Raw genomic sequence first — 23,709 nt, forward strand, 5'->3', positions numbered from 1 at the left:
CTGAAGGAAATCAGTCCTGGGGTTCATTGGAAGGACTGATACTGAAGCTGAAGCTCCAATACTTTGGCCACCTGATGTGAAGAACTGACTCATTTGAAAAGATCCTGATGCTGCGAAAGTTTGAAGGTGGGAGGACAAGAGGATGACAGAGAATGAGATGGTTGGATGCCATCACCGATTCAATGGACATGAGTTTGAGTAAGCTTCAGGAGTTGGTGATGGACAGGGAAGCCTGGTGTGTTACAGTCCATGGGGTCGCAGAGTCAGACACGACTGAGCAACTTCACTGTCACTATACATCTCTGACTTTTTTAGATATTCATATATGTTTGTATTTGGTCGTGATGTACAGTGTGGATCTAGAGTTTAGGGTCAAACAATGTTGACTTTCTACTAGTGTCTAATGATACTGATATGAGTACCTGATTCATGCCAGAAAGAAAATGGACACTGTTGAATGTTGCAAACTTATCAGTTAAGTTCTGGAGAGTGACCTATAAAATAGGTGCTTTACTGATATAGTCTTTTATTTATAAATGGTCAGTATAACTCATACATGAATGAATATTGTGGGGAGCAGTGCAGAGTCCTACCTTTTTGTTCAGAATCTTACAGAATCTTATTTTGTTCAGAATCTTTTTCTCTCCTTCTTTAATAAGACTGTAGGGATCTAGAGTGTTACCAAATTGCTGATTCTAAAAATTTGTTTATACCTATCTACCCATATAGTTCCTTTAATAACTTGGAACACAATTTTATGAAGTAATAACATCATAAATTGTAGATGAACATCTGGAGAGATTCTGGAACTGGGAACTCTATTTCACAGATCTGTCTCTGTAACTATTATTACTAAAATTGATTTTAACATTTTCAGTCATGGAATTTGCTAGTGGGATTTCATGTGTTGTAAAATTATGCCCGAATTAAGTGAGACTGTATATAAGATGTTACTTTTTAAGAACTCTAGAGCCTTAGTCAAGTCCTTGAGCAAAGATTTGAGTGATTGCTATATGTTCAACATTCCATCAGGGTCTTTGGGATACGAAACAGTAAGTAAAAAACAAAATCTAATGTAATTATAAACAGGCATCTGGAGATGTAAGAGGTAAGGTGGGCTGAGGTGAAGTGTCTGGAGGCTTTAAGGTAGTAGTTGCAAGTTTAAAGAAAATAAGATGTTCATTATCTTTTATCTCCTTTACTGGCTACTAAAGTTCACTAGAGAACTACACATTAAAATTGTATTCTTATGATTTTATTATTTGAAAATTGCTAATTGTGTTTTCAAGAGCATACTAAAAAGAAATGGTCAACAAGTGGGTGCTTAAATTAAATCACAGGAGCTTTGTTTTCTTGAAGTTTTAAATCCAGCGTAACTTGTCAATAAGCTAATGGGCGAAGTCTCATCAGTTTAGACATACAATTTATGGTGTGTGTTGTATCTCATTTGTTTACTTCATTTATCATACTTTGTAGAGTAAAATTGACTTCTGATTTTGTGATATTTCCATTAACTTGCTCTACTTTTTTATTTCTATGAAAAAAGTCTAAGTTCAGATTCTGTCACTTCCTTTGACTTTGTGCAAGTTACTCATTGTAAAAGGAAGGTATTAATATCCACATGGTTGTTTTAAGACTAGAGATGTTAATATGGAAGCAGTAATATATAAAAATAATAATGTTTTCAAAGTCAGTGAATGTAACTTGCCACATTAACAAAGTAAATCAGAAAAATATGGTCATTTCAGTAGATATTAAAAAAACTGTTTTGACAGAACTCAATACCCATTCATGATCAAAAACAGTCAACTAACTAGGAATAAAAGGAACTTTATCGTCATATTAAAGGCTGGCATGGTATGCAACACTGAAATATTGAATGCTCTGCACGTTCAGTTGAGAAAAAATGAGGATGTTTACTCTCCTTTTATCCAGCATTTGCTGGAAGACCTAAGCAGTGCAGTAAGGCAAAGAAAATAAATCTAAGACATAATGAGTGAAAAGAAATAAACTGTCTTTATTAACAGATGGCATAGTTTATGAGTATAGAAAATCCTAAGAAATCTAAAAATTACTGGCATTATTAGTAAATGAATTTAGCAATGTCCTAGGACATAGTATGTTTCTGTATGTTAACATAAACTTCTTAGAAACAAAAAAGAATAATTCCACTTACAGTAGCATATACTCAGGGATAAATTTAATGAAACCTGTGTAAGACTTCCACATTACAACTCCTTTTCCTGAGAAAACTTAAAATGGAAAGATATACTGTGTTCATCAATTAGAAGAGTCAATATTGTTATGATGCCAATCCCCAAACTGACCTGTGGATTCAATGCAATTCCAGTCAAAATCCCAGCAAGTTATTTTTGAAGGGAGTGACAAGCTCATTTAAAGTTGATACAGAGTTTTAAGGGACTTAGTATAGCCCAAATAGTCTTCTCAAAGAACAAAGTTAAAGGACATATACTGTCTGACTTCCAAGACTTTCTGGGCAAAGAGATAAATATAACAGGTGAGACAACAGAAATAGGCCATATGTAACTTTTAAAAAGAATACTAAAGCAATTCAGTGAGATCAGGAAAGTATTGGAAAACCAGTAAAGTGCAGGAACAACTGGAACCAAATTGGGAGGGTCAGGGGTGGGGAGGCTCCTATCACTCTCTTCTTGTGAAAATTAATTTGATATGGACTTTAGACCTATATTTAAAATGTTAAGCCTTCTCAAAGAAACCATAGGAGAATATACATCTTCTACCATGGGTTAAGCAGAAGTTTCTTTTAGAGAAGACATAGCATTACCATTTAAGAAAAAAATCAAAAAATTAGACTTCATCAGAATAAAAACTACTTATCAAAAACGCCTTTAAGAAATGAATTGGCAAGCCACACAGAAAACATTTACAGCACATATATCTGATTAAGGACTTATATCCAGTAAAGAACTTTTTAGAACTCAGTAATAAAAAGCACAATTGCCCTTTTGAAAATGCTCCTTTTTTTCCCCAGCTATAAGAGATTTTTCTCATACAGCTTTCTTTCACACAAATAGGTTTTACAGAAAGCTACACTTGTTGTTCAGAGTGAAGTGGACAGATGTGTAGAAGATATAATGAAGGAAAAGAATATTAACCCTGAGAAGGATGCCAGGTGTGTGTTTTTACAGTATTCTCATTTATCGTGTTCTTACATCCTGTGAGGTTAAAGATCACACAAAGTTGTGAAACATGAGAGGTGAAAGGTTTGTGAAAATCATCCAATTCAGTCCTTACACTTCACTCGATGAGGAAGTGAGGTCGGGAGAGGTGAGTAGTAGGAGATCTGAAACCTGTATCTCTGGGTCCCAGGACTTCCCTGGTGGCTTAGACGGTAAAGTGTCTGCCTTCAATGTGGGAGACCCGGGTTCCATCTCTGGGTCGGGAAGATCTCCTGGAGGAGGAAGTGGCAGCCCACTCCAGTACTCTTGCCTGGAAAATCCCATGGACGGAGGAGTCTGGTAGGCTACAGTCCATGGGGTGGCAAAGAGTCAGGCGTGACTGAGCGACATCACTCCCTCACTCACTGGGTCCCAGTGCAGCAGAATTGCCAATTTACGTCTGCCTTCCCTGAAATAGCTTACCATCACTTTCCCAAACTGAAATGTGACTTCAGCACCTGTGTCCTTCTTTGTCTTCCAAAATTCAGTTCCTCCACCCTCCTCCAGGAAGGTCGTCTGTTACACAATTAACCCATTGTCCTATAGTCACTGATCTGCTCTTGCTCCTCCCCAAATGAATTCTGAGTTCCATAAGAGAAGGACTTGACTTATTCCAGTTTTGTGTTCTCAGCACTAGTTTATTGAGATAGTAAATATTTAGCAATTTTTTCTTCATTTGGTATTTTCTATGTGGATATTGAGGAAGGAGTCATTTGTTTAGGCTGAAACAGGGAAAGGTACAGGAGAGAACTGTGACGATAATTCCACAGAAGAGGGAACGTTTGAGCTGTACCTCATTGAGTGGGTTGGGGAGGACATTTCATGCAGAGAAGGAGGCTACAAGGCACAGAGCCCTTGAGGATCTGGAAATGGTAGGGAGTCCTTTGCGGCCTGAGCGTTGGATAGACACAGAGCAGAGGCTGGAGAAGTGGGTGGGGTGCGAGGTCAGAGACACACGCAAGAAGGCTCACATGTCACACTGAAAAACTTGGATTTGTCCTCTGTTTTGTTTTTGGTTTTTTTTTTAAGCGAACAAGCTGCATGATCAGATATGTATTTTAGGAAGATGGAGGGTAAATTTGAGGGTATAGGAGGCTGGTAGAAGGGATAAAGACAAAACAAGAAACTGAGTCATTTGGACAAGAGACGATGAAGCCATAAATATACCAGGTTAAACAGATATATGATGGGGGCTTTAAAGGACATTTCAGAGCCAGAAAGGCTAAGGGCTCGGGGACCTTTTGATGTGTTTTTGATGGAGAGGAGGGTCAGAACTCGGAGCATTCTAGCTTGGGGAACTAGCTTAGTGATTCCATGAACAGATTGGGAGACTGAGTTGAGAAGGAGCATGCTTCTTCAGGGAAGATAAGCTGTTGTGTTCGGGAGAACTGGGAGAACCTGTCATGGCAATGTGTGTTGTTTCATCCTTGGAAAACCAGGTCTGCTGTTAATATTGGGCAATAAAAATAGGGAAATGTGTGAGACTGCACAGAGAAAATGTGAAAAGAAGTGAACAAATGAAGGATTTGCACACTTTACGGTTTGCAGAGTTTGCTTTTCCTATGCAGCTTGCTCTCTTTCTAGGCCTTGTTCTATCTTACCGTACGTGATACTTTGTATAATGCTTTGTGTTTTCAGAGGCTCTTGATGCTTATTGTATGCAACTGAAAACTGGAAATTGCTTTCTAAATAGACATATGAACCACAAGCTATGGGAGGTGTTACTTTATTGTGGTAGGAAGGTATGTTTTTAAAAAATGATAATTTTTATCATTTTCAGTTTTAAAATCTGCATGAAGGCATGCTTACTACAGATATCTGGTTACAAACAGCTCTATTTGGATGTAGAAAGTGTGAGAAAAAAGCCGTATGATTCTGATAACCTGCAACATGAAAAGCTGCTTATCAAGGTAAGTTTTTGGCATTTTGTATTTTGAGTGACACTGGAAAATAAATCAGGCTTAAGATAGTAAGGCCTGTGTGCAATGTCTAGAGGCTTACACAGCTATCTGATTTCTTTGCCTCTTAGAAAATGTAATCATCCTGGTGAAAGATTTTTCATTAACTATTTTTGTAATTTTCTGATAAGAATCAATAAGATATTCAAATTTAATTTTAATTTTTTTTTAATTCTGAAATAAATCATAAACTTAAAAAGGGAGATCTTTTCAACTGAGAAGTGAGTCCACAAGCTTCAGACTTTTTTTCCCCCTTAAGTTTTATAGAATTCCTTATAAAAATTAGGCATTTTTTCAGCTTCCTCTCAAACTGTGAACATGGAGGTCCCTTTTCAGATCATTATATCAGATCTTTGGGGATTTATGAAACGTGCTGAATATTGCCACAATAGATTTAAAAATTAAGGGAGTAAAGAAATTTACCTAGAACCTTCCTATTATTTCTGGAGTAGAAGTATATAAGGCCGGTGTGGTGCCAAAATGAGAGATTAGACCTGGAGCAAGCTTTCCAAATCATCTGCTTTAGTACCTTTGTTTGAGGGATGAGTTTAATTCTGGGGCCTAGAGAAGATGAAGTCATTTGCTTCGGGAAGGTCTTAGAATGATGAGTTCTGAAACAGAAATGAGTCACCTGCCCATCCACTTCACCTGTTCTGATTGTATTTTTTAATGTTTAAAGTTAGGGAAGACAGCACAGAGCGCCTGGTGTTTGGTTATAAACTAAAGTGTTGTGGAAAGAGACGTCATTCCAGTAAGCGGGTGTCTAAGTAACAGTGAGAGGCAAGTCTAAAAACAACAACACTTTTCCCTTGTTTTCAGAAAGCACTTCACCGAACTTTAAAAATAAAACTTGGTTTTGGCAGAGCATAATAAAACTACTCAAAGGACTTTTGCTGCGGGTTGAGTTTCTATATTTCAGGTGTTAGCATAGTTAGTGCCTGGCACTCACTGAGGCTGGACTGCTCTTTATAACCTTCTCATCATCATTATTCCCGTAACCTCAGACCCTCTCTACACTGTATCTTCTCTTTAGAGGAGTAAGACCCAAGTCCTAGCATTTTAGTCAGGGGAATATTCATCTTGGTGATTCATCATGAAACTTACCGAAAGGTGAAGAGCCAGTGGCTGGCAGTGAGTCACCCGGCCTCACACAAACTCAGCAGGGTCAGGGGCTGAGGAGATCCATGCCTCTAAGTGCAATCTAAGGGCCACCTTCACTAAAGGTAACCAGTGTTTTAATGTTTGGAATCCAGAGTTCCACGTTGGCCTATGAAATCACAATCTCCAGGGGTGAAACCCAGAAATTTGATATTTACACAGAGTAAGTGTTGAGTATTAGCGGTCTTACCTTGTCTCTCACCGCATCGTTGTGGGCCTCACTCTTGGCATAATCAAATGCTTGCTGAGCTCACGGAGAGACGCTAAGGTGAGCAGATGCATGTGTTAGTGATGAGAGGAGGGACCAGAGAAAACCCAGTCTGATGACTGTATTAGCTTCAGGGCCAGAGTCCTGACCCTGTCTTACAGTAAGGTCACAAAGTCTTCACATTTCATTCTAGGTAACAGGATACTCCTTTCATTAGGAGTCCTTTACTCAACAATGCCTGAAATGATAGTGAAATGGAAAAAAAATGCAAGTATTTCTGTTTTGCAAGTTTTCACAAACTTTCTTATCAACTTTTGTAAGTCTGTTTTGTTTGATGACTTGTGGTGTTGAATTTGGAAAATGACTGATTTTTTTTTTTTTTAACTTTAGTTTGCATTGATTAGTTTGTTGCTATCCAATAGTTGATAGCTGTTCTTAAATCCTCAGTCTTGAGGAATATATTTACTTACAAACAAGTCATACTTTTTTCTTTTAAAATTATGAAAATTTGTAAAAATAATGTTATTGGTATTGTTTCTCCATGATCCCCTCCCTATCTCAGACTTGTATTCCTTCTGACTAGGGACTAATCACCCGCCATTAGAATAAAGCCTACTTAAGAATATAGTGTTTGAGGGAAGGGCCAAGTGCCTAGGACTGTGTTCTTCTCAAGGAAGCAGTTTACCAAGTCTAGTGTATATGTATTACTTAGTAAGTAAAGCCATCTTATTGTTTCAGATTTCTGTGTATTTGTTACCTTTTCAAAATCTGTCGTTCTTTATATCAGTCTTTTACATTGGAATAAATGTGCTACATTTTTTAGGATAACTGAAATGTTCTCTAAAGTCTTTGTTGAGCCTGTGATTTGTCTACAAAAGTAGTTTAATTGAAAGCATTCAGTTTACCAGTATGTCAGCTGCGAGAAGGAAAATGTCTTGGTAATTAAGAGCATCACTATTGTTTGTAATATGGAAGCATGTTTATACAGCTTTGGAATCTACTAATGCCCACGAAAAAGTTGAAGGCTAGAATCTCCAAGCAGTGGGCTGACATTGGTTTCCAGGGTGACGATCCCAAAACAGACTTCAGAGGCATGGGCATACTTGGATTAATCAATCTTGTGTAAGTGAAAATAAACTTTCTTTTCTTCTCTAAATGAAATTCCATGTAATCTCCAATCTTGTTAAGATTTAGTAAGAATTAATCTGGTTGTTTCATACTATCTCTGAATTTTAGTAGCTGCTGTGCTATTAGTATTTACTAATATGCTGGCAAAAATTTGAATATGTTGGCCATATGCTTTGTCTGTGTGTGTGTGTGTGTGTGTGTGTGTGTGTGTGTGTGTGTATGATTTCTTTACTTACCAACTTTTCCTCTTTCTCTTCCTACCTTTCTGATACCATTTAAGGAATTGTATGTACTCTTTTCCTACTCTTTTTATCCTTTTGCCTCTTCCTTCTTGGCTCTCTGATTCCATTTTAGGAAATATAAGCACACAAGATGAAAATAAAGTCTCTTCACACTTACTCTTCACCATCTGTGACAAGTGATCTAAATCCCTGACCTTTCAGAGCCTATATGAATTCTCTCTTGTTTTTCTTTTTTAATATTTATGCTTGGGCATATATGTGAAATCTCAAAATATGTAACTAAAGTCAGAATTGATAACCAACTCTACTTTAGAAATTAACCTGGAAGATTAATATGTATATGAATGTGCAGATGGAGATATTTTAGTGTTTGGGCCTGTCCTTGAGTAGTGATTTATAGGCTTATAAAATGCCTAGGGTGAGAACCCTAACCATAACAAAGTTCATATAATTGTTACTGTGAAAGAATTATTCCCCAAACTGGGCTAATTTATGTTAATATTGAGAAAAAATATCTAGATCAATATGGATAAGGCTATTTGGGAGGAAAATAGAAGATATAGTAGGGCTTTGATATTTACAGGTTTTTTTCCAGTAACAAAAGTATTTAATTTTCTGTAATACCTAAATTTATGAGTAGGAAAGTTAACTATATGTCTACTTTTCAAAAATAAAGCACAAAAGTCTGAAAAATAATGATAATAATTACAAAAAATGAGATTGCCAATTTTTCACTTTGATAAACAGAAACTTGAATTTAAGTAGAATAAATGCAGTTTGTTTTCACTTGGGAAAATTCTAAAATATTTTAAAATTTATTATTGTTCAGAACATGTAGATCTTTTGTTTTTAGCCTTTAAAGTCCATCTTTTTTTCTTGGTACTTGTAAACTACACAGATAATTGGAGTTCAGTTAGATACACATTCTTCTGATGTTTCCTTTCTTAACTTTTGCTGAATAACCTTGCTTTTGGCTCATTTCCTCAGAAATCAAGATTTTCAACGCTTTTCAGAAGATAATTTAGCTTAAAACTTAAATAATTTAATAGGATTTGATTCAGTTCTGTGGTAAGGGATTCTGATAGATCTTTAAATAATTTGCAGATATTTTTACTCTATTTAGAGCTAATAGCTACTAATTTGAAAAATGACCAAGATCCAGATATATTGTTTGATGGCCATTGATGTACTAGAAATGGTTGAAAATATAAAATTAGCTCTGACTTCTCTATAAGGTTTGGTCTATAAGAACTCAAAAGAGGTTGCATTGGTACTCACCAACAGGATGTATGAGCCTTTATATATTTCTCTTCTGTATCTGCTAATACTTCTGTTTTATGGCCGGTATTTTAGTTATACCACTCATCAAGGAGGGTTTTGTTTTTGTTTGGTTTTTAAGCAAAAGGAAGGCTATTGACTTTCTTCTGATTGCATTGACAATGGCATTAAGCAGTACAGACTTAAGTCACAAGAGAAGGAATGAACTCAGGTGAAAGGAAGTGTCCCAAGAGGTAGACAGTGACTATTTTATAAGAAATGTGGAACAGACAGAACTCTAGATTTTCCTTAAGGTAGATTTAAAAAATCTCTTGTTGGATCATTTTTTTGTCAAATACTTCAAAATCTAGCAAAGGACCCATATCCTATACTAGATAGGCCTGATGGCTCAGAATTAAGTTTTGATTGAGAAGCATCTCAGAGTCACTAAAGGATTTGAGATGGAGATTGGGGTACTTTTGGCAATAGGACTGTCATTTTGACAGTAGCTTTTAAAATTGCTTCTGGGTATCTTCAGTTTGAATGGCATGTTAATTTTGTTATTTTTCTTAAACCTTTTCAGATATTTCAGTGAAAATTACACCAGTGAAGCTCATCAGATTCTTTCCCGTTCAAATCATCCAAAATTAGGGTATGCTGGATATATTAAAGAAACTGTAAACTCTTGAATTCAAGTTAATTAGAAGATCTGAATTTGAAAGTATTTCAGGGTATTTTTCTAAATTATTTTAGTTAATAAGAACTTTATAAATAATACTGCATGACATTATTTTAATATATGTGATCATAAACTGATTTTGTATGTATTTCAGTTATTTTTATCACAAGGTATAGTTTATCTATAAAATGAAAATAAGGACCTTTTAAAATTTTTCTGAGGAAGATTTGAAAATGGGAATGGGAAATGGCTTTGAAATAGGAATAGGAAAATGAGAAATAACTTTGAAACTTGTGAAGTGAAATGTAAATTGACATTATTAGCTTTGTTGTTGTTCGGTTGCTAAGTTGTGTCTGATTCTTTGCAGTTATTAGCTTTATCATTATTTATTTTTATATTTCAATGATACCTATCTTTGAAAAAGCATTATATTGATAACAGTATTACATCATAAAAATAAATACCCTGATAATGGAGAAACTGTCAGATTACCCAGTGTATTTTAGAAATCAATGAGGGTGTATGTAGTACTCTCTTGGATTTTTTAAAAAGGATTTTGGTTTTAGATATTCATGTGACCAGAGCTTTATTTTCATGTTTTAGATTAGATCCAGAAAAGCAATAGGCTCTGAAGAACAAAAATGTTTAATCAATTCTGGTGTACTTTCTTAATATGTAGAACTTATTTTAAAATCAATACTGTGTTAGAAATTAATCAGAGTAACATTTTACTAATTCCTTGCATAGTTTAAAATTTACTGTATGAACTATTTGGCTAGCTGGGATAACTGGTAATGTTTCTGACATAGGTATTCTTATGCAATAGTTGGAATCAATCTTACAGAGATGGCTTACAGCTTACTGAAGAGTGAAGCTTTGAAGTTTCACCTCTACAACTTTGTTCCTGGTATACCAACAATGGAACACTTTCACCAGTTTTATTGTGAGTATTGAAATGACTTAAAAGTAGATATTTCTAAGAAAAATTTTAAATCCTTAGTAAAGTGTATATATATATACATATATGTACACACTTAGTATATAATATTAAATATGTAATATATACTACCTTGATCAAATATATAATGTGTATTTGTCATTTTACTATTTAGTATCTCTGAAAAACAAGATAATGGAATATGGGTTTCTAAGAGTATTTTGTACTTCAGTTTATATATTTGCTGATGTAAAAAATTCACTGAGGCAGTTTTTTGACATGTATGCAAATTTAGTATTTATGCAGTTTCTCTGTAGACATTCATTTTCCAGTCAACTATAGATGAATTTTTCTTCTTATGTAGTGGTTAATGAATGCTGTTGAATCAAGGACAGATATCATTTGGTTACTCTTGTAAGGAAGTTTAAAGGAATGTTTCACACGCACACACTCCTTATTTCAAGACCAGGTTTTTTTGTGTGTTAGGTTGGGGCTATCTAGTAACTCTTCCTAAAGCAGTTATGTAACAGTCATGTAACAGTTGTAACTGTTCCTTTAACTTTTATTTTAATGATATTTGAATCTTGAAGGTTTAATGTGAATAAACGCATCTTCTGAAGATACTGCTCAGAAGCAAAGAATTCAGATTTAGCCTGGCTTCATACTCTCCTTTTTCTTGATCTTTTTGTATCTTTAGATAGGATATAGGTTATAGGAAACTGCTTAGATACTAAGGGCTCAGATCGTAACATCTTCATCCATTCTCAAAGGAGTCATCCAGGTCTCCATTGCCATACCCTCCCCTGCCTTTAGTAATCCCTAATTTCCAGGTTTGTCTCCTTCCTGAATTTCTCTTGAATTTGTCCACCTATTTCTGTCCCATTGGAACTGTAATGTTACTTTGTTACTAGGTTACTGTCATAGCCTTTTCCCTAGTCTTTCAGTCATGACCCATTTCTAGATGTCCACATTGAAAATACAGTTATTTAAAATGAAAACATAGTTGTTTTCTTTCATCTTGTTACTGAAAAACTGTTTTTCCCTCCTCTAGTCTTGTTTAGTTTCTTCTCCTAAATCTCTCATTGACTTTATGCAAAGGGCTGGAACTCCTGGGACTTGGCCAGCTGTTTCCAGATTACTTGTCTTCTCTATGAATATATGCTTGTGTAATGATGCCTGTTGAACACAAAAAAGAGTAGCAAAACAAACAACCGAAAAACTACCCCCCTCAGCATTTTACCACATTTAAATAAATGTGTTAGAGTGACAAGTGGGAATGCAGTACAAAATGAACTCTGTCCAGTACCCCCACAGAGGGGTAACTGGAGCATCTTCGGATAGCGTTGCTTACAGTGCTTTCAGTACCAGCATCTTCTTTGGCTCCTGACTAGGAAGATCATCAAAGTAATACGTGAGGTGGCAAAGTCATTACAGGACCTTCTCAGTTGTTTTGTTTCTATCAGTCAGATCCATAAGACCTGTGGATCATCCAGGAAGCAGAGAAGCTAATGTTTTTCAAATTTCTTGAAATATTTAAAGCAAACACACACACATAAAGACACACATATACTCATCTTTTACACAGAAGTTTCCCCCTCAGAATTGACTGTAATGTCTTAGTTAAGGTTCTGCTCTTATTCAGTTCAGTTCAGTCGCTCAGTCGTGACCCCATGAACCGCAGCACGCCAGGCTTCCCTGTCCATCACCAACTCCTGGAGTTTACTCAAACTCATGTCCATTGAGTTGGTGATGCCATCCAGCCATCTCATCCTCTGTCATCCCCTTCTCTTCCTGCCTTCAATCTGTCCCAGCATCAGGGTCTTTTCTAATGAGTCAGCTCTTCACATCAGGTGGGGAAGTATTGGAGTTTCAGCTTCAGCATCAGTCCTTCTAGTGAACTCCCAGGACTGATTTACTTTAGAATGAACTGGTTGGATCTCCTTGCAGTCCAAGGGACTCTCAAAGAGTCTTCTCCAACACCACAGTTCAAAAGCATCAGTTCTTCGGAACTCAACTTTCTTTATAGTCCAGCTCTCATCCATACATGACTACTAAAAAAACCATAGCTTTGACTAGAAGGACCTTTGTTGGCAAAGTAATGTCTCTGCTTTTTAATATGCTGTCTAGGGTGGTCATAACTTTTCTTCCAAGGAGCAAGCATCTTCTAATTTCATGGCTGCAGTCACCATCTGCAGTGATTTTGGAGCCCAAAAATAAAAAGTCTGTCACTGTTTCCACTGTTTCCCCATCTATTTGCCATGAAGTGATGGGACCAGATGCCAGGATCTTAGTTTTCTGAATGTTGAGTTTTAAGCCAACTTTTTCACTTTGACTTTCATCAAGAGGCTCTTTAGTTCTTCTTCACTTTCTGCCATAAGGGTGGTGTCATTTTCCTATCTGAGGTTATTGATATTTCTCCAGGAAATCTTGATTCCAGCTTGTGCTTAATCCAGTCCAGAATTTCTCATGATGTACTCTGCATATAAGTTAAATAAGCAGGGTGACAATATACAGCCTTGATGTACTCCTTTCCCGCTCTGGAACGAGTCTGTTGTTCCATGTCCAGTTCTAACTATTGCTTCTTGACCTGCATACAGATTTCTCAAGAGGCAGGTCAGGTGGTCTGATATTCCCATCTCTTTAAGAATTTTCCACAGTTTGTTTTGATCCACAGTCAAAGGCTTTGGCATACTCAAGAAAGCAGAAATAGATGTGTTTCTGGAACTCTCTTGCTTTTTCAATGACCCGGCAGATGTTGGCAATTTGATCTCTGGCTCCTCTGCCTTTTCTAAATCCAGCCTGAACATTTGGAAGTTCACAGTTCACATACTGTTAAAGTCTGGCTTGGAGAATTTTGAGCATTACTTTGCTAGCGTGTGAGATGAGTGTAATTGTGCAGTAGTTTCAGCATTCTTTGGCATTGCCTTTCTTTGGGATTGGAATGAAAACTGACCTTGTCCATTCCTATGGGCACTGCTGAGTTTTCCACATTTGCTGGCATACTGAATGCAGCGCTTTCACAGCATCATCTTTTAGGATTTGGAATAGCTCAACTGGAATTCCATCACTTCCACTAGCTTTGTTCGTAGTGATGCTTCCTAAGGCCCACTTGACTTCACATTCCAGAATGTCTGGCTCTAGGTAAGTGATCACATGGGTTATCTGGTCATGAAGATCTTTTTTGTATAGTTCTGTGTATTCTTGCCACCTCTTCTTAATATCTTCTGCTAGGTCCATACCATTTCTGTCCTTTATTGTGCCCATCTTTGCATGAAATGTTCTCTTGATATCTCTAATTTTCTTAAGCAATCTCTAGTCTTTCCCATTCTAGTGGGAAAGATCTCTAGGCTTTGTATTTCTTTCCACTGTTCACTGAGGAAGGCTTTCTTATCTCTTCTTGCTATTCTTTGGAACTCTGCATTCAAATGGTTATATCTTTCCTTTTCTCCTTTACCTTTCTCTTCTCTTCTTTTCATAGCTATTTGTAAGGCCTCCTAACACAACCATTTTGCATTTTTGCATTTGTTTTTCTTGGGGATGGTCTTGATCCCTGCCTCCTGTACAATGTCACAAACCTCCGTCCATAGTTCTTCAGGCACTCTATCAGATCTAATCCCTTGACTCTATTTTTCACTTTCACTGTATAAGCATAAGGGATTTGATTTAGGTCATACCTGAATGGTCTAGTGGTTTTCCATACTTTCTTCAATTTAAGTATGAATTTGGCAATAAGGAGTTCATGATCTGAGCCACAGTCAGCTTCCGGTCTTGTTTTTGCCGACTGTATAGAGCTTCTCTATCTTTGGAATATAATCAGTCTGATTTCAGTACTGGCCATCTGGTGATGTCCATGTGTAGAGTCTTCTCTTGTGTTGTTGGAAGAGGGTGTTTGCTATGCCCAGTGTGTTCTCTTGGCAAAACACTGTTAGCCTTTGCTCTGCTTCATTCTGTACTCCAAGGCCAAATTTGCCTGTTACTCCAGGTATCTCTTGACATCCTACTTTTGCATTCCAGTCCCCTATAATGCAGAAGAACATCTTTTTGGGGTGTTAGTTCTAGAAGGTCTTATAGGTCTTCATAGAACCATTCAACTTCAGCTTCTTCTGCATTAGTGGTTGGTGCGTAGACTTCGACTAATGTGATATTGAATGGTTTGCCTTGGAAACTAACAGAGATGATTCTGTTGTTTTTTAGATTACATCCAAGTACTGCATTTCGGACTATGCTTGGCTACTCCATTTCTTCTAAGGGATTCTTGCCCACAATAGTAGATATAATGGTCATCTGAATTAAATTCACCCATTTCAGTCCATTTTAGTTCACTGATTCCTAGAATGTCTATGTTCACTCTTGCCATCGCCTGTTTCCCACTTCCAATTTGCCTTGATTCATTCCAGCAACATGCAGTATTGCTGATTATGCATTAGACTTTACTTCCATCACCAGTCACATCCACAACTCGTGTTGTTTTTGCTTTGGCTCTGTCTCTTCATTCTTTCTGGAGTTTTTTCTCCACTGATCTCCAGTAGCATTTTGGGCACCTACCAACCTGGGGAGTTCATCTTTCAGTGTCCTATATTTTTGCCTTTTCATACTGTTTATGGGGTTAAAGGGAACATGTCATGCAAAGATGGGCACAATAAAGGACAGAGATGGTATGGACCTAAGAGAAGCAGAATATATTAAGAAGTGGCAAGAATACACAGAAGAACTGTACAAGAAAGATCTTCACAACCTAGATATTCACGATGGTGTGATCACTCACCTAGAGGCAGATATCCTGGAATGTGAAGTCAAGTGGGCCTTAGGAAGCATCACTACGAACAAAGCTAGTGAAGGTGATGGAATTCCAGTTGAGCTATTTCAAATCCTAAAAGATGATGCTGTGGAAGCGCTACATTCAATATGTCAGCAAATTTGGAAAACTCAGCAGTGCCCACAGGACTGGACAAGGTCAGTTTTCATTCCAATCCCAAAGAAAGGCAATGCCAAAGCATGCTGAAACTACCGCACAATTGCACTCATCTCACACGCTAGCAAAGTAATGCTCAAAATTCTCCAAGCCAGGCTTCAGCAATACGTGAACTGTGAACTTCCAGATGTTCAACTGGATTTAGAAAAGGCAGAGGAACCAGAGATCAAATTGCCAACATCTGCCGGGTCATTGAAAAAGCAAGAGAGTTCCAGAAAAACATCTATTTCTGCTTTATTGAGTATGCCAAAGCCTTTGACTCTGTGGATCAAAACAAACTGTGGAAAATTCTTAAAGAGATGGGAATATCAGACCACCTGACCTGCCTCTTGAGAAATCTGTATGCAGGTCAGGAAGCAATAGTTAGAACTGGACATGAAACAACAGACTCGTTCCAGATCGGGAAAGGAGTACATCAAGGCTGTATATTGTCACCCTGCTTATTTAACTTATATGCAGAGTACATCATGAGAAATTCTGGACTGGATTAAGCACAAGCTGGAATCAAGATTTCCTGGAGAAATATCAATAACCTCAGATAGGAAAATGACACCACCCATATGGCAGAAAGTGAAGAAGAACTAAAGAGCCTCTTGATGAAAGTGAAACTTAAAACTCAACATTCAGAAAACTAAGATCCTGGCATCTGGTCCCATCACTTCATGGCAAATAGCTGGGGAAACAGTGGCTGACTTTATTTTTTTGGCCTCCAGAATCACTGCAGATGGTGACTGCAGCCATGAAATTAAAAGATGCTTGGAAAGAAAGCTATGACCACCCTAGACAGCATATTAAAAAGCAGAGACATTACTTTGCCAACAAAGGTCCTTCTAGCCAAGGGTATTGTTTTTCCAGTAGTCATGTATAGATGTCAGATTTGGACTATAAAGAAAACTGAGTGTCAAAGAATTGATGCTTTTGAACTGTGGTATTGGAGAAGACTCTTGAGAGTCCCTTGGACTGTAGGCAAATCCAACCAGTCCATCCTAAAGGATATCAGTCCTGGTGTCATTGGAAGTACTGATGCTTAAGCTGAAACTCCAATACTTTGGCCACCTGATGCGAAGAGCTGACTCATTTGAAAAGACCCTGATGCTGGGAAAGATTGAAGGCGGGAGGAGAAGGGGACGACAGAGGATGAGATGGCTGGATGGCATCACCAATTCTATGGATATGAGTTTGAGTAAACTCTGGGAGTTGGTGATGGACAGGGAGGCCTGGCGTGGTGTGGTCCATGGGGTCACAAAGAGTCAGACACGACTGAGTGACTGAACTGAACTGATGGGGTTCTCAAGGCAAGAATACTGAAGTGGTTTACCTTTCTGCTTTCCAGTGAACCACATTTTGTCAGAACTCTCCCACCATGACCCGTCTGTCTTGGGTGAACCTACAGGACATGGGTCATAGTTTCATTGAGCTAGACAAGGCTGTGGTCCATGTGATCAGTGTGGTTAGTTTTCTGTGATTGTGGTTTTCATTCTATCTGCCATCTGATGGAAAAGGATAAGAGGCTTATGGAAGCTTCCTGATGGGAGAGACTGACTGAGGGGGAAGCTGGGTCTTGTTCTGGTGGGTGGGGCCATGCTCAGTAAATCTTTAATCCAATTTTTGTGCTCTTATTAGAAGAAGCATATTCTAACTGGAAGATAGTTTGAAACCTTATCTTTTGAACATACATACTTTTCTTTGTTGGGAGATTGAGCCCAATTCATTTGCACAAGTCAGTTCCAGGGTCATAGTTTCTATCTAAAAGAAAGAACTATATAAAAAGATGAGCTTTCACATTGTTTATTTCCCTGTGATCTGTGTCTGTCTCTGCTCTCCTCCTTGTCCCTCCTCCCATTTTATTGTTATCATCTTTCATGGACAAGACTAGAAGCAGCAAGTGGTGATTAGCTTCTTAGTTCTGTTGTTGCTGTTTGTATATCTAACATGTAAGCACATAGTCACTGTCATCCTGAGAAGTCACCAACCATTGGTTTGGAGGTTCCAAAAAGTTAACTCTTAAATTTGTATAATAAAAAGGTTATGACTTTTAATGGCTGTATTGAGGTGTAATTTATATACCATAAAATTCACCTGTTTTAAGTGTACAGTTCAGTGAGTTTTAGTAAATTTACTCAGTTGTACAACTGTCCCCATAATCCAGTTTTAGAACATTTGTATCACCCCAGTGAAAGGAAAAGGAAAGTGAAGTCGCTCAGTCGTGGCCGACTCTTTGCGACCCCATGGACTGTAGCCTATCAGGCTCCTCCATCCATGGGATTTTCCAGGCAAGAGTGCTGGAGTGGATTTCCATTTTTTTCTCCAGGGGATCTTCCCGACCCAGGAATCGAACCCGGGTCTCCCGCATTGCAGGCAGACGCTTTACCGTCTGAGCCACCAGGGAAGCCTCTGTAACATCCTTCACCCCAGTAACATCCTTCGTACCAGTTAATTCCTGTTTCTGTGGTTCTATTTTTAATCCCTGTGGGAAAACCTCAAGTGCCCCTGCAGCTTTGGTTAGGGACAGTAGAAGCATACAGGGAATTGTAAGTTTAGAAATTTTGTATGGTATTTCCGTCAAGTCTGGTGTTTTAAACTCCTGGAGTCAAAGGACAATAGACTGGGTATGTTGCTTTATAGAAACAACTCTTTTCTATCACTTTAAAGTCGTTTGAATAGGTAATGAAAAGCAATTTAAAGGTATGGTAAATAGCTAAAACCCAATAGCCAGAAATACTAAAACAAGCTGTGTTCTATAAAATTTAGTTGGATGCTTGACTTACAATACTACCAAGAGCATTAAATCTCCAAAGTTTCTGATTGCACATCCCTTTTATGATATTGGGGGTAGGGTGCGGGAGAACAGAGACTCAATTTATATATGGATGAGTAGATGTACTATTGTGCTCATGTATACACAGAATAAATTTTGAATGAAAGATGTAAAATATTAGTTACAAGATCACCTGTCTCAGCTTGTCTCTTGGGAACAGGAAGCAGATGGTGTCTCTCTGCTCAAAGAGGCCTTATTCTTTGATTGTGTCACATAACCCCGGTTGACAAAGATCTGTTATTAAGGGATTAGTCTGAAATCTTTCTTCAGTTGACCTTCTTATGAAATGATATTTCACTGTTGAAGTGTCGTGGTTCTTATCTGTTATTGTTTGCTTTATGACTAATGGTTTAAAGTGGAATTTACAGTCATTTCATACTATGCAATTTGTGATCGTGTAGCCACTCTTTTATGTAAAGTCACTGGCTGTATTCCCCCACTTATCTGAAATAGGTCCCTTCTTGAACAGCCTTTCAGAAGGGGGAGTGAGATGCTGGTGGAAACCAAGTCTGGTTTATAAAATACTAGAGGCCACTTGCACACTGTGGTTCGGGCGAGTCGTTTAACTTCCCTGCACCTCTGTTTCCTCTGCAGAAAAATGAGAATAGACAACACTGGCTCGTAGCATTGCTATGAGAGTGAATGAGCACATGGCCACGGCTGCAGTAGCATTTGCTAAGTAATTGAATAAATGGCATCTGGTTGAATCCAAATAGGGTTTAGGAGCAGTTTTAAATTCACATATTTTGCTGTTGTAAATATGTCTATTTACACGTTCATCTTCATTAAGTGTTTTTAACATTTTGAGTGTTAATTTGGCTATTGTAATGAGGATATTGAAAAACAAAAATATTAAGCCTATTTAGCGCTCATGTATTCTTTTCAAAAAGAGAAGGTGCTGGATAGTTCTTTGAAAAAAGCAAAAGTAACTCATTTTAAAATCTAGTAGAAAACAGCTTTTTTTGTACTTTATCCACGCCTGACATTTTCTTGTACTTTCATTTTTCTGTTTCACGGGTCTCTGGAGATAACTTCTCCCCCTATTCTCAGAGTATCTTTTGATAATTTCTAAATTTGAAGACTTTTGTTGATTTTTTTTGAGACAAAGAATAAATGTACTCTAAATATCTTGAAGTTGATATTTATTTTGAACATACAAAAATATTTCTTATAAAGTTCCTCAGGTTTCTCTTAAAGATGGTTTCTGATCATTGAATCCTAATATGGAATTTAAAGAATGGTTATACACTTTTAAAATGAGATGGTTGGGTGTGATTTCATTATTGAGCACTATATTTATGTGTGTTTTTTTTTTTTTTAACTGCAGGTTATCTTGTATATGAATTTGACAAGTTTTGGTTTGAGGAAAAGCCAGAAAGCATTATGTATTTCAACGTGTACAGAGAGAAGTTTCATGAAAAGATTAAAGGACTCTTACTGGATTGTAATGTATCACTTACTTTAAAAATATGACTCATCCGTAGTATCTTCTATTTTTACCACATTTTGCACACACGACAGAATTTATATGTTGTAACAGAAATTATCTGATCAATTACACACCTTATATATAATTTCCTACAAAAATATTTCAGAAATTCTATTTAAGAAAGCTAGTGGACAATCAGTGTATGTTTACACTTGGTAATACACTGTCCTCCAAAGGTACCTTATCTTCCAAAGATCCCCTCTGTAGAGTCGCATGAACTGCTACAGTTTGGAGCTTGGGACTTAACCCATTCAGTGTAAAAGTACAAATCAGGTACAAATCAATTTTTGTTAAATTGATTGATTAAAATGTGTAAAAGTCAGTTTTCATTTTTATGTGTTGTAACTATCAAATTGGTATCTTTTCAAAGCTCTGTTAAGAGTTTTTGGTTTTTAGTCTGGAAATGGTCTTTTTTTCCTTTGCCTTATTTTATTTGTAGGTTAATTAACAGAATAGTTCGTCATGGTTCTCTTTGTTTGCATCTCAGTCACACTTCACAATGTTGTCTCATAGGAGCAACAGGAGCGTATAGAGAGACACTCTTTGTCAGAGAAGACAGAACTATGGGCTTCTTTTTGGTGTTTCTGATTATTTCATGTAATAGGTAATGAGAAAATGAAGTATTGGTGATTAGCTCTTTTGTTTTTAAATAACACACTTTGAAATATCACAGTGTAATTCTAAAGCTTTAAAGACTTTCTCATCTTCAGTATTTGCTTTTTTATCAGCTACGGAGAAGAAATTTTAGTGCTTGATGTGAGGGCTTTTATGAGGCCTCTCTGTCAGTGTACGTTTATGAAAAGAGATGCTCTGCTAGGAAAATCTTGATTATACTCAAAGAACAGGTGCTATTTTAATAAAACTGTCTTCAAATTTTAGCAAGAGAAAAACCAAGCTTTTTAAAGATCTCAGTTAAGCGATGTTGGTTGATTTTACTCACTGTTGAGTCTCGCTTCCCTTTGCTTCGACACCACCACGTTTCTAGATAATTGTGTGTGACCTTGTGGGTTTTCTGTAACAGTCTGGGACTCTAAAGTAGCCTGAGGATGACGGCTGTGCATTTTGTATAGCTTTATTCTCTGAAAATCTCAGGAGAGCAGCAACTGCTGTCAAGGATTATAAAGTGATGAGATTCTAACAGGAACAGTTTCTTCTTTGTGTGTTTGACATTTGTACTCATAGCAAAACTAAAAGAGTGTAAAGATAGGTCCATCTGATTACCAAATCCTCCTTAAATCCTACAGAAAGCAGCCTGTTAAAGACATAATTTAAAATGTGATGATAGTTAATACATCTTTAAAGTGGTACATATCAAGCATTTAAGGACTGGCTTTTATATGATATATCAAGACCTGAAACTTTCAAGTATTTGTTTATGTCTACTGACAGACTTCTCTCTTTAAACTTGCCACAGAGAAGAGTGGTATAAAGTATTCAGCTGGAAAATAACAGGTGCAGTGTTGTAGAGCACGCACATTAACAGTGCGTGCCAAAAGAAAGTACATGCGTTGAAGTTCTTCTTTTCTCAACAAGATAAAATGTTATAATTGGCTCAGTTTTACTATAATGGTGGTTTAGATTTTCCGTATTATTGGACTTTTAAAACAGGTTTCTTGTGGGAGACTTCTCAATCCTAGGAGTACCTTGACTTCATCTCTTTAAATGCTTTCCATACTTTATCATCCATCCAGAGTTCTGTGAGATAAAAATCAGGTATTAGCCATTAAAGTTCATTTTATCAGGATGTTTACCATTACATGGAAAGCGATTGTTAGTCTTTTAGTTTTTGCTTAGAAAATACTTACCTTTGTATTTAATCTTTTAACAGATGAGGTCTTGAACTGATATAAACCTTTGTCAGTATGCTTTTAAAGAATGATTGAAGTATAGAATGGGAAACTTTTCAAGTATTAAGTTTCTCCTAGGGGGAAGAAAAACCCTTTTAATAATTCTTTAATAATAATGTTTTTTAAATGTCATTTGAAATTTTGTTCAATAATATATTATTTAAGTCCACCTTTGTTTGTATAATATATTGCTCTGTTTTTAAGATGATCCATAACCATTTCAGACAATTCTATGGTAAGTTGGTTGAAAGCCACCAGTAGATTCTAAGATTTGATAGTTTGAAAGCCAAGCTAAATATCACCATTTGTAAATTAGAATGTAACATGAGCCTTCTGATTTTCATGTGATAGTGACATACATGAAAAGAGAAATACGATAATTGTGTCTGCCATCCTGCTTTTCCTTGCTTTCAACATATGTATGTTAGAATTTTAGGTAGTCTAAAAATCCATAGTTAGAATCTTACCTGTTTCTATAGTAATACAATACCAAAGTAGTGATAGAATTGAAGTAGAAGGAAAATTGTTTGCTTTAGCATCAAAAAAGTTAATCAGTGTTGAAATGAATTTTTGTGTGCCAGACTGAAGAGTGAATCAGTGACAAAAGTAGTCTAAAAATATAATTACATGTTGCAGTTTAAATACATTCTGAAAGACAATCTTTAAAGAATTGAGAGAAATCAGGGGATATCAGTGAACTTAGACCCACCCCTCTTTATATATATAAATATGGTGATATAGTTAGATATAAAAATCAGTGTCTTACTGGCACCATTTATAATTGAGAAAGCAAAATCTTTTTCTTAAAAATGCCTGTCCTGATTTTTTTTCCTAAAATGAGCTACTTGGATTTGTATGTATTTTTCTATGTGAAAATACGCGTACTCTTCATTTTTATTCCAGTGTCCGTAGTTGTTATGTGCTCTCTCTCCTCTTTGCATTCAGTGAAATAGAACTTGGTCAAAGATTTGCTAAAAGGAGAAACAGTAGAGGAATGTGAAGGAGGAGTGTTCATTGCCAGAGCAGGAAAGATTACATGTTACCTTAGCACAAAGAGAAGACATTCGGCTTGAAGGGCAATAATGTTTATTATCCTTTTGAATTAGTGATTGGGGACCAGCAGCTATTTTCTCAGGATAAATGGTCCACCCAGCTTCTGGGGAGGCTTAGTTTAGATTTCATATTTATGAACCTCTCTGATATTTTTAAATGAGGATTCCTGGAGTTGATAAAAATCTGAGAAAAATCATGAGTGAGCCTTTTTTCCCCTAGCTTCAGCTTTGAATAAGAAAAATGTTAAAATGTAGTGCAGGTAAGACCCAACTACTACCTTACTATTATAGGGCAAGGCTATGTTTCTGTTAAACAATGTATTCAAAAAGTATTTAAGCAGTAGCTTTCCCCAGGGGAAAGAGTGCTGGTTGGCAACGTAAAGAAATAGATTTCTGTCTACTTTGGATAAAGCAATTAACTTCCTATGTAAAAGCAATAGTTGAAATGTAATGTCGTTTTGTTTGGAATGTTGTGAGCGAATAAAAACATGTTGAAATTGTCATAAGCCTCTCTATTAATATTTCTGCTCCCTTCGCATCTTCCTCGTCCCTTATTTATATCATTTATGTTCATGAAATAATACTTTTTTCATTTAATCCTTTAATCATGTTCCTGTAGGGTAAAATCAGAATATACAGAAAATTTTCTTATTTTTATGACTTTAACTCATCTACTGATTACCTATTTAAAAGGTTATTGGAAAATAACAATTGGTTATGACGCCAGAAAAGAAACTACCATCACTCCCCGTTCTTAGAAAGGC

At 36.7% G+C, this 23,709-nt stretch overlaps 1 protein-coding gene across 2 annotated transcripts in view; it reads left to right on the forward strand.

Annotated features, from left to right (window-relative positions):
• ELMOD2 (ELMO/CED-12 domain containing 2) overlaps positions 1 to 23,446 on the forward strand; it is a 29,217-nt gene extending 5,771 nt beyond the window's left edge. The window contains exons 4-9 of one of the 2 annotated variants that reach the window (XM_010830295.1): positions 3,057 to 3,154; positions 4,981 to 5,110; positions 7,513 to 7,646; positions 9,735 to 9,803; positions 10,640 to 10,773; positions 19,885 to 23,446. In XM_010830295.1, coding sequence (XP_010828597.1) covers positions 3,057 to 3,154; positions 4,981 to 5,110; positions 7,513 to 7,646; positions 9,735 to 9,803; positions 10,640 to 10,773; positions 19,885 to 20,030 — 711 coding nt within the window. In that variant the 3' untranslated portion in view covers positions 20,031 to 23,446. The remainder of the gene's footprint in view (positions 1 to 3,056; positions 3,155 to 4,980; positions 5,111 to 7,512; positions 7,647 to 9,734; positions 9,804 to 10,639; positions 10,774 to 19,884) is intronic. The other variant, XM_010830296.1, reaches the window with a different exon arrangement.
• The last annotated feature ends 263 nt before the right edge of the window (positions 23,447 to 23,709 follow it).

Source organism: Bison bison, unplaced genomic scaffold (genome assembly GCF_000754665.1).
Source record: "Bison bison bison isolate TAMUID 2011002044 unplaced genomic scaffold, Bison_UMD1.0 scf7180017864517, whole genome shotgun sequence".
Classification (NCBI taxonomy): Eukaryota; Metazoa; Chordata; class Mammalia; order Artiodactyla; family Bovidae; genus Bison; species Bison bison.